The sequence below is a fragment of the Coregonus clupeaformis genome, unplaced genomic scaffold, assembly GCF_020615455.1.
Source record: "Coregonus clupeaformis isolate EN_2021a unplaced genomic scaffold, ASM2061545v1 scaf0624, whole genome shotgun sequence".
NCBI lineage: Eukaryota > Metazoa > Chordata > Actinopteri > Salmoniformes > Salmonidae > Coregonus > Coregonus clupeaformis.
This window is the reverse complement of record NW_025534079.1, coordinates 96,215-107,500: the sequence shown is the minus strand read 5'-3', so window position 1 is coordinate 107,500 and position 11,286 is coordinate 96,215. Positions and strand designations below refer to the sequence as shown.

The 11,286-nt window shown below is 44.3% G+C and overlaps 1 protein-coding gene across 1 annotated transcript in view; it reads left to right on the top strand.

The window, feature by feature from the left end:
• LOC121564749 (L-rhamnose-binding lectin CSL1) overlaps positions 1 to 10,688 on the top strand; it is an 11,339-nt gene extending 651 nt beyond the window's left edge. The window contains exons 2-13 of the mRNA XM_045216162.1: positions 1,282 to 1,305; positions 1,415 to 1,477; positions 1,847 to 1,961; positions 6,419 to 6,534; positions 6,637 to 6,684; positions 6,844 to 6,979; positions 8,007 to 8,116; positions 9,153 to 9,197; positions 9,352 to 9,481; positions 9,620 to 9,726; positions 10,286 to 10,344; positions 10,452 to 10,688. Coding sequence (XP_045072097.1) covers positions 1,282 to 1,305; positions 1,415 to 1,477; positions 1,847 to 1,961; positions 6,419 to 6,534; positions 6,637 to 6,684; positions 6,844 to 6,979; positions 8,007 to 8,116; positions 9,153 to 9,197; positions 9,352 to 9,481; positions 9,620 to 9,726; positions 10,286 to 10,299 — 908 coding nt within the window. The 3' untranslated portion in view covers positions 10,300 to 10,344; positions 10,452 to 10,688. The remainder of the gene's footprint in view (positions 1 to 1,281; positions 1,306 to 1,414; positions 1,478 to 1,846; positions 1,962 to 6,418; positions 6,535 to 6,636; positions 6,685 to 6,843; positions 6,980 to 8,006; positions 8,117 to 9,152; positions 9,198 to 9,351; positions 9,482 to 9,619; positions 9,727 to 10,285; positions 10,345 to 10,451) is intronic.
• Positions 10,689 to 11,286: the final 598 nt, after the last annotated feature.

Genomic DNA, 11,286 nt, shown 5'->3' with positions numbered 1-11,286 from the left:
AAAAAAAACTGTTGACCTCCACAAGTCTGGTTCATCCTTGGGAGCAATTTCCAAACACCTGAAGGTACCACGTTCATCTGTACAAACAATAGTATGCAAGTATAAACACCATGGGACCGCGCAGCCGTCATACTGCTCAGGAAGGAGACGCGTTCTGTCTCCTAGAGATTAACGTACTTTGGCGTGAAAATAGCAAATCAATCCCAGAACAGCAGCAAAGGACCTTGTGAAGATGCTGGAGGAAACAGGTACAAAAGTATCTATATTCACAGTAAAACGAGTCCTACATCGACATAACCTGAAAGGCCGCTCAGCAAGGAAGAAGCCACTGCTCCAAAACCGCCATAAAAAAAGCCAGACTACGGTTTGCAACTGCACAAAGATCGTACTTTCTGGTGAAATGTCCTCTGGTCTGATGAAACAAAAATAGAACTGTTTGGCCATAATGACGATCATTATGTTTGGAGGAAAAAGGGGAAAGCTTGCAAGCCGAAGAACACCATCCCAACCGTGAAGAACGGGGGTGGCAGCATCATGCTGTGGGGGTGCTTTGCTGCAGGAGGGACTGGTGCACTTCACAAAAAAAAATGCATCACGAGGAAGGAAAATTATGTGGATATATTGAAGCAACATCTCAAGACATCAGTCAGGAAGTTAAATCTTGGTCGCAAATGGGTCTTCCAAATGGACAATGACCCCAAGCATACTTCCAAAGTTGTGGCAAAATGGCTTAAGGACAACAAAGTCAAGGTCTTGGAGTGGCCATCACAAAGCCCTGACCTCAATCCTATAGAAAATGTGTGCGCAGAACTGAAAAAGCGTGTGCGAGCAAGGAGGCCTACAAACCTGACTCAGTTACACCAGCTCTGTCAGGAGGAATGGGCCAAAATTCACCAAAATTATTTTGGGAAGCTTATGGAAGGCTACCCAAAACATTTGACCAAAGTTAAACAATTTAAAGGCAATGCTACCAAATACTAATTGAGTGTATGTAAACTTCTGACCCTCTGGGAATGTGATGAAAGAAATAAAAGCTGAAATAAATCATTCTCTCTACTATTATTCTGACATTTCACATTCTTAAAATAAAGTGGTGATCCTAACTGACCTAAGACAGGGAATTTTTACTAGGATTAAATGTCAGGAATTGTGAAAAACTGAGTTTAAATGTATTTGGCTAAGGTGTATGTAAACTTCCGACTTCAACTGTATGTGTTTATGTAGTTTTACCAGCAAAAGGACACATTTACAAAGATGATATTCTCTTGTCTGTTCTTCCAGTGCTGCAGGCCAGCCTCTGTCTGGGTGAGTCTAATCATCTGGTTACTGATGGCATGTTATGCTCGAGGCAGAAAATACTCATTGAGGTGACAGAGAATAAAAGGTAAAATAACATGATTTTTTCCTTTTCCAGGTTATGGAACTTCAGAGATTCAACGCAGGTTCCTGACGTGTGGTGATCCCAGCCTCCAGTGTGGTAAAGTAACTCCAGTGTGGTAAAGTAACTCCAGTGTGGTAAAGTAACTCCAGTGTGGTAAAGTAACTCCAGTGTGGTAAAGTAACTCCAGTGTGGTAAAGTAACTCCAGTGTGGTAAAGTAACTTCAGTGTGGTAAAGTAACTCCAGTGTGGTAAAGTAACTCCAGTGTGGTAAAGTAACTCCTGTGTTCCATCAGAACCTTCAGCTCCTAGTATATCTTCACCTGTGCACAGAGTTTTTTTTACAGGGCAGTTTCCTGGAATAAAAAGCTTTCAATGGAGATTCTCTTAATTTTAGTAGAGGAAACTGGCCTCATATGGTTTAGCAAGTGTTAAACCCACTTGTTGTGTGTATGTGTGTGTGTCTAGATTACGGTGTGATCAGGGTGTATGAGGTCAAATTCCGCACAACTGATGGGTTGTCATCAAACAAGACCCCTAAAGCCTGCTCCGATACAGAGTCCTTCAACGGTGTGTCTAAGAGGTCTGTACACACACACACACACACATACACACACACACACACAGAAAGCACACAACTTCAGTCAATAGCAAGCTCGCTGAATGTATAATGTTTGCAATGTTCTGCATACAACATAGTTTATTTCCCAACTTCAGTGTCCTGTTGGCATGTTTCCAGCAGTTTTACAGTAATCAGGGCGCGTATCCGAACTCCTGAGTGGCGCAGTGATCTAAGGCACTGCATTGCAGTGCTAACTGTGCCACTAGAGATCCTGGTTCGAATCCAGGCTCTGTCGCAGCCGGCCGCGACCGGGAGACTCATGGGCGGCGCACAATTGGCCCAGCGTCGTCCAGGGTAGGGGAGGGAATGGCCGGCAGGGATGTAGCTCAGTTGATAGAGCATGGCGTTTGCAACACCGGGGTTGTGGGTTCGATTCCCACGGGGGGCCAGTAGAAAAAAATATGTATTCACTAACTGTAAGTCGCTCTGGATAAGAGCGTCTGCTAAATGACTAAAATGTAAATGTAAATGTAAATGTAAACCTCTTTAGTGAAATGAGTCCTACGTAGTCGACAGATATTTAGGAGACCTCATGAGCTGACCTGACCAGTTCAGAGTTACCAGCAGGTGTCTTCATATAGACAGGCAATTGCTTTGGAGTTGTTAAAATAATATTTTGATATTTCTGTATGATCAAACCATAAATAATCTACACCTACATGCAACAGTATATCTTGTGCTTTTAACAATGATTTCACATAAGCCTAATTCACATGATGTGCCTAAATACTTACAACCACTAGGCTAATAAATCATATCAACTTTTTCTTTAGATTATTTCATTAACCTACATCATGTTATTTCAAGTTATCCATTTGGAGTGCAATATCACGTTGTTAAAAAAACACGTCTAAATTGAGCATGCCTATAAGTTGGGCAGTTGAAGGCATCTAGGGCCTATGTTAACTTTAATTGTGTTCGGTGAAAGTTGCCACAACAGACTTGCCCTTCCATTCTGACCTTGCAAACATACACCAGCAACACCAGCAACACCACCAACACCACCAACACCAGCCCTATGACCCCCAACACCACCAACAGAAGCCCTATGAACACCAACACCAGCCCTATGACCACCAACACCACCAACACCACCAACACCAGCCCTATGACCCCCAACACCACCAACACCACCAACACCACCAACACCAGCCCTATGACCACCAACACGATTGTGCAAAGCTGTCATCAATGCAAAGGGTGGCTTTTTGAAGAATCTCAAATATAAAACATATTTTGATTTGTTTAACCATTTTTTGGTTACTACATGATTCCATATGTGTTATTTCATAGTTTTGATGTCTTCACTATTATTCTACAATGTAGAAAATAGTAAAAATATAGAAAAACCTGGAATGAGTAGGTGTTCTAAAACTTTTGACTGGTAGTGTATATAAGGTACCACAGTTGACAGTGTATGTCAGAGCAAAAACCAAGCAATGTGGTCGAAGGAATTGTCCGTAGAGCTCTGAGACACCCTTTGTGTCGAGGCACAGATCTGGGGAAGGGTACCAAAACAATGTCTGCAGCATTGAAGGTCCCCAAGAACACAGTGGCCTCCATCATTCTAAAATGGAAGAAGTTTGGAACCACCTAGACTCTTCCTAGAGCTGGCCGCCCGGCCAAACTGATCAATCGGGGGAGAAGGGCCGATGGTCACTCTGACAGAGCTCCAGAGTTCCTCTGTGGAGATGGGAGAACCTTCCAGAAGGGCAACCATCTCTGCAGCACTCCCCCAATCAGGCCTTTATGGTAGAGTGGCCAGACGGAAGCCACTCCTCAGTAAAAGGCACATGACAGCCCGCTTGGGGTTTGCCTAAAGGCACCTAAAGGATTCTCAGACCATGAGAAACAAGATTCTCTGGTCTGATGAACCCAAGATAGAACTCTTTGGCCTGAATGCCAAGCGTCACAGCTGGAGGAAACCTGGCACCATCCCTACGGTGAAGCATGGTGGTGGCAGCATCATGCTGTGGGGATGTTTTTCAGCGGCAGGCACTGAGTGGCTAGCCAGGATCGAGGGAAAGATGAGCAAAGCAAAGTACAGAGAGATCCTTGATGAAAATCTGCTCTAGAGCGCTCAGGACCTCAGACTGGGGCAAAGGTTCACCTTCCAACAGGACAACAACCCTAAGTACACAGCCAAGACAATGCAGGAGTGGCTTCGGGACAAGTCTCTGAATGTCCTTGAGTGGCCCAGCCAGAGCCCGGACTGGAATAGCTGTGCAGCAACGCTCCCCATCCAACCTGACAGAGCTTAAGAGGATCTGCAGAGAAGAATGGGAGAAACTCCCCAAATACAGGTGTGCCAAGCTTGTAGCGTCATACCCAAGAAGACTCGAGGCTGTAATCGCTGCCAAAGGTGCTTCAACAAAGTACTGAGTAAAGGGTCTGAATACTTACAGTGGGGGAAAAAAGTATTTAGTCAGCCACCAATTGTGCAAGTTCTCCCACTTAAAAAGATGAGAGAGGCCTGTAATTTTCATCATAGGTACACGTCAACCATGACAGACAAATTGAGATTTTTTTTCTCCAGAAAATCACATTGTAGGATTTGTAATGAATTTATTTGCAAATTATGGTGGAAAATAAGTATTTGGTCACCTACAAACAAGCAAGATTTCTGGCTCTCACAGACTTGTAACTTCTTCTTTAAGAGGCTCCTCTGTCCTCCACTCGTTACCTGTATTAATGGCATCTGTTTGAACTTGTTATCAGTATAAAAGACACCTGTCCACAACCTCAAACAGTCACACTCCAAACTCCACTATGGCCAAGACCAAAGAGCTGTCAAAGGACACCAGAAACAAAATTGTAGACCTGCACCAGGCTGGGAAGACTGAATCTGCAATAGGTAAGCAGCTTGGTTTGAAGAAATCAACTGTGGGAGCAATTATTAGGAAATGGAAGACATACAAGACCACTGATAATCTCCCTCGATCTGGGGCTCCACGCAAGATCTCACCCCGTGGGGTCAAAATGATCACAAGAACGGTGAGCAAAAATCCCAGAACCACAAGGGGGGACCTAGTGAATGACCTGCAGAGAGCTGGGACCAAAGTAACAAAGCCTACCATCAGTAACACACTACGCCGCCAGGGACTCAAATCCTGCAGTGCCAGACGTGTCCCCCTGCTTAAGCCAGTACATGTCCAGGCCCGTCTGAAGTTTGCTAGAGTGCATTTGGAATCCAGAAGAGGATTGGGAGAATGTCATATGGTCAGATGAAATCAAAATAGAACTTTTTGGTAAAAACTCAACTCGTCGTGTTTGGAGGACAAATAATGCTGAGTTGCATCCAAAGAACACCATACCTACTGTGAAGCATGGGGGTGGAAACATCATGCTTTGGGGCTGTTTTTCTGCAAAGGGACCAGGACGACTGATCTGTGTAAAGGACATAATGAATGGGGCCATGTATCGTGAGATTTTGAGTGAAAACCTCCTTCCATCAGCAAGGGCATTGAAGATGAAACGTGGCTGGGTCTTTCAGCATGACAATGATCCCAAACACACCGCCCGGGCAACGAAGGAGTGGCTTCGTAAGAAGCATTTCAAGGTCCTGGAGTGGCCTAGCCAGTCTCCAGATCTCAACCCCATAGAAAATCTTTGGAGGGAGTTGAAAGTCTGTGTTGCCCAACGACAGCCCCAAAACATCACTGCTCTAGAGGAGATCTGCATGGAGGAATGGGCCAAAATACCAGCAACAGTGTGTGAAAACCTTGTGAAGACTTACAGAAAACATTTGACCTGTGTCATTGCCAACAAAGGGTATATAACAAAGTATTGAGAAACTTTTGTTATTGACCAAATACTTATTTTCCACCATAATTTGCAAATTAATTAATCAAAAATCCTACAATGTGATTTTCTGGATTTTGTTTTCTCATTTTGTCTGTCATAGTTGACGTGTACCTATGATGAAAATTACAGGCCTCTCTCATCTTTTTAAGTGGGAGAACTTGCACAATTGGTGGCTGACTAACTTTTTTTCCCCACTGTATGTAAATGTGATATTTCCTTGTTTTTTTTTTTGTTTTTTTTTTGCAAAAATGACTAAAAACCTGTTTTGGCTTTGTCATTATAGGGTATTGTATGTTGATTGATGAGGGAAAAAAACAATTTAATTCGTTTTAGTATAATGCTGTAAAGTAACAAAATGTGGAAAAAGTCGAGGGATCTGAATACTTTCCGAATGCACTGAATGTAACCACTCCCTATGTTAGTTCAGCCAGACGGGAATCTTATCAAGAACAGCTTCACAGCAAAACTGAGCTGCACTGAAAAAGAAAGTGGTCCTAAAACTGATAACACAGAGACGGGGGAAATTGAGAGAAAAAACATAATGTTTTTTAAAAACGAAGTAAGGACAGTGTCCAAGCTGTTTTAGGTTTGTGACATTATTACTGCTCATCCAGGTGTGACGGAAAAGGGAAGTGTGAGGTGGCGACCTCCGGCAGTGTGTGTGACCTCTGTAACTCCGCACACCTGACTCATATGTACCTGGACGTTACCTATGGCTGCCTTGAGAGCAGTGAGTAGCCTACACACACACACACAGAAATATGCTGAGTCTTTTTCTCTATTTGACGTATGTGTGATGTGTTTGTATCAATCAGATTTTTGTCCTCTACAGAGAAGGTGACTACCTGTGACGGTGACGGTGTGGTGCATTTGGAATGTGGTAAGAAACAACACTCTCTGTGTCAATCAGTTACTTAGTTGAGTTAACTCTTGAGTCTCTCAACCTCCTCCTCATCCTCCTCCTCCTCCTCCTCCTCCTCCTCCTCCTCCTCCTCCTCCTCCTCCTCCTCCTCTCCCCCTCTCTCGCTCTCTCTCATAGGAGATGGGGTGGTCTTTCTTCAGAAAGCACTGTATGGACGCACAGACAGCCAGACCTGCAGTCAGGGACGACCTCAGAGTCAGCTGACTAACACAAAGTGTTCCCAGGAAGGAACTCTGGCACTGTGGTCACAGAGGTACACACACACTATAGTGGGCAGATCCAAGTCAAATCGCTCCAGATCCAAGTCAAATCACTCCAGATCCAAGTCAAATCGCTCCAGATCCAAATCAAATCACTCCAGATCCAAGTCAAATCGCTCCAGATCCAAGTTAAATCGCACCAGATCCAAGTCAAATCGCTCCAGATCCAAGTCAAATCGCTCCAGATCCAAGTCAAATCGCTCCAGATCCAAGTCAAATCACTCCAGATCCAAGTTAAATCGCACCAGATCCAAGTCAAATCGCTCCAGATCCAAGTCAAATCGCTCCAGATCCAAGTCAAATCACTCCAGATCCAAGTCAAATCGCTCCAGATCCAAGTCAAATCACTCCAGATCCAAGTCAAATCACTCCAGATCCAAGTCAAATCCAGGGAGATCACTCCAGATTCAAATCAAATCCAGGGAGATCACTCCAGATTCAAGTAGAAATTTGACATTTTTGAATGTCCTCAGGAGGTCGGGAGACTCCGTCAAAACTGTCCACTAGGGTACAAACAACACAAGTACCAGGAGCTAGATCCCAGGTCTATATAACAGACTGCTGTTGTCAAGTCTTAATAAATCGCAAAACTTAACAGTGTAGTCATTTTTCGGTTTTAACCTTAATTTAACCAATCGGAATGAATGCCTTAAATTAATCCTAGAATTGTTTCTGTATCCCTGTTCAACTTAATCTAGTCGGAATGAATGCCTTAACTAAACCGTAGAGTTGTTTCTGTGTGCCTAAACCCTGATATGCCTAAATCCTTAACTTAACCCATGTCGTCACTAGGGGCAACGGTGAGCGTTTTTACCATCAAGTAGGCTTCCGTTTAAAGCAACTTCAAAACTTGACGTTTGGAGAAATGTGAACAAACAGCTAATTTTGCAGAGAGACTGTGAGAGCTTGGACAAGGACAACCACTCAGACGAGAACCAGATAGCCGTTTTTATAGGGTATGTTGGAGTTGTGTAGTGGTTTTGTTATGCTTCTACTGGTGTTGCTCTGTGGTTGTTTCAGGTGTGACGGGAAGCAGGTGTGTGAGGTGAACATGAGAGAGACTCAGATCTCTGACCCTTGTTACGGAACCTACAAGTACCTGGATGTCACCTACGCCTGCCTGCCTGCTAGTCAGTATTCTCCCTCTGACGCTCTCCCTCTTCTGTCCAATGGGCTTTGCGTTCACTTGATACCATGGACAGGTTGTTGTCCACTGCCATTCCACTTCGGACATCAATGTTGTGCTTGAACAGTGGACAACAACCTGTACGTGGTGTCAAGTGAACAACTAGTCAAGTGAAATGTGCTTGTGCATGATACAAAGTAGTCAACACTTTTTCATGAATGGAGCCCCAAACGGTCTAGTCACAATCTGTCCTTCCCTCTCACCTCTCTTTGATTGCTCCCTCCCACCTCTCTTTGATTGCTCCTCCCACCGCTCTTTGATTACTCCTCCCACCTCTCTTTGATTACTCCTCCCACCTCTCTTTGATTACTCCCTCCCACCTCTCTTTGATTGCTCCTCCCACCGCTCTTTGATTACTCCTCCCACCTCTCTTTGATTACTCCTCCCACCTCTCTTTGATTACTCCTCCCACCTCTCTTTGATTACTCCTCCCACCTCTCTTTGATTACTCCCTCCCACCTCTCTTTGATTACTCCCTCCCACCTCTCTTTGATTACTCCTCCCACCGCTCTTTGATTGCTCCTCCCACCTCTCTTTGATTGCTCCTCCCACATTTATTTGATTACTCCTCCCACCTCTCTTTGATTACTCCTCACATCTCTCTTCGATTACTCCTCCCACCTCTCTTTGATTACTCCTCCCATCTCTCTTTGATTACACCACCCACCTCTTATTTGATTACTCCTCCTATCTCTCTTTGATTACTCCACCCACCTCTTATTTGATTGCTCCTCCCACCTCTCTTTGATTACACCCTCCCACCTCTCTTTAATTACTCCTCCCACCTCTCTTTGATTACTCCTCCCACCGCTCTTTGATAGCTCCTCCCACCTCTCTTTGATTACTCCTCCCACTTCTCTTTGATTTCTCCTCTTTGATTTCTCCTCCCACCTCTCTTTCTTGCTCCTCCTCCTTGTCCTCATCCATTATCTCAGCAGCAGTGTTGTGTGTGTGTGTGTGTGTGTGTGTTGTGTTTTCAGAGACCAGTATCACCTGTGAGCACTCTACCAGCTCCCTGGACTGTGGTGAGCACATGATTACACCTGCAAACACCATAATACCCCTTCCCCTGTGTAGGTAAGGGTGCAATTAAATGTTTGTGTGTGTGTAGGTAAGGCTGCAATTAAATGTTTGTGTGTGTGTAGGTAAGGCTGCAATTGAATGTTTGTGTGTGTGTAGGTAAGGGTGTGATACAGGTGTTTCACGCTAACTACGGCCGTAGAGATGGCTCTACCTGTTCTGCTGGACGCCACGAGCTCAGCAACCAGAACTGTCTGCAACCCAAAACCCTGGACGTGGTCAAACAATGGTACACTCTCCCTCTCTATCCGTCTCCCCATCTCTCCTCTCTAGTTTGGGGATGTCTCTGGTGTTGAAAGATTTTATACAAATATCCCCCCTGTGTGTGCATGTGTTATAAATGTGTTATAACTGTGTGACTCCGCAGGTGTGAGGGAAAGAGTCAGTGCACTGTGGGGCATGACGCGGTCTTCGGGGACCCCTGCTACGGAACCTACAAATACCTGGAGGTTTCTTACACCTGTCTGGGAGGCTGTGAGTACAGAACAGCTATCAGCTAAGTGCAGAAGAAGACGAGACAAGGAGATAAGGAAGGAGATGAGGAGAGGACATGACAAGAGGAAGGAGAGGAGATGAGGAGAGGAGATGAGGAGGAGAGGAGAGGAAGGAGAGGAGACGAGGAGATGAGGAGTGGAAGGACAAGAGGAGAGGAAGGAGAGGAGGTGAGGAGAGGAAGCAGATGAGGTGAGGTGATGAAATGAGGAGATGAGGAGTGGAAGGACAAGAGGAGAGGAATGAGAGGAGGGGAGATGAGGAGTGGAAGGAGATGAGATGAGGAGTGGAAACAAGAAGTGGAAGGAGAAGAGATACTGTAGACTATTGAGATGATAGAGGAGAGGAAGCTATTGTACTGTTAACATGATGGAGGGAAGGATGAACGAGAGGAGGACAAGAGGGTGAACCAGAGGAGTGAAGAGAGGAGAGGAGAGGAGAGGAGAGGAGAGGAGAGGAGAGGAGAGGAGAGGAGAGGAGAGGAGAGGAGGAAGACACTGTAGACTGTAGAGACACACCCTCTGACTGTATCCTACCTCAGCCCCTACAGGGTAATGATGCTCTGGCTCGGCTGCTGACACTTCCTGCCTGCCTCCATCGGTGAGTCCTGTCTACTCTGCTGCTGATCTACATATGAACCCATATTAAGTGGATATGATGTACGCATGGCTGACTCTTTTCATTTGTGTTTTTCTTTCCTTTAACAGAAGAACTCCGACTGGATGCCCTTTTTACTCTGGATTTACTCCATAATCAAACACGCTGAATCACCGATCAATCAATCAAACAACCAATCAATAAATCAATGTGCAAACTAGTGACTGAATGTCATTGTGTAGCCAGCTCATTTTCAGACCAGTGTTTTTAGAGAACACAACCCTACCTATGTTATTGATTTGGATGTCAACAAATGTGTTAAATGTAAAATAAAAATTAATGCGATACAGCTGAGCAATTGACTTTTTCTTCTGAGACAGAGAACGTTAAGAAAAAACAACGTTTTTACCATGTTAGTAGTACCTGAGTCTATCCTGGAAGACTATTTACATAGAATTGACACTTTGCATTGGTCAAGTTTATAGCCTTAGATACTAAAAAGATGTGATTAGCTAATAATACTAAAATAAAATAAATATATAAACCCCTCTCCAAAAAACTGTTTTCCACTGGAGGGAATGCTCAAGGTCCTTGTATATCTTTAGGCTAGTAGTAATGCCCCCAACATTTTGAGGTACCCCTACCCGAGGTATAACAAAACACGACCATGTTTTTTTCACATCTATAATGTCTTTCATTTATGAACTAGATGGTTGTATTAAAATATTTTACTGCAAAAGTGGTAATATTTATAGTTGTTGTGACACTCCTTTAACTCAAAAAGTGCAGAATTCCTGTCTGGAGTGGGGGATGGGCCACATGAGCTCTGATATTGTTACAATTTGGAAGACATGAAGTCAGTTGTTTTCTCTACATGCACAAACAAACTGCATTAGGATATATTTCTGCCGGCGTTTCTTAATAAGGATATCTTAATGCATTTAG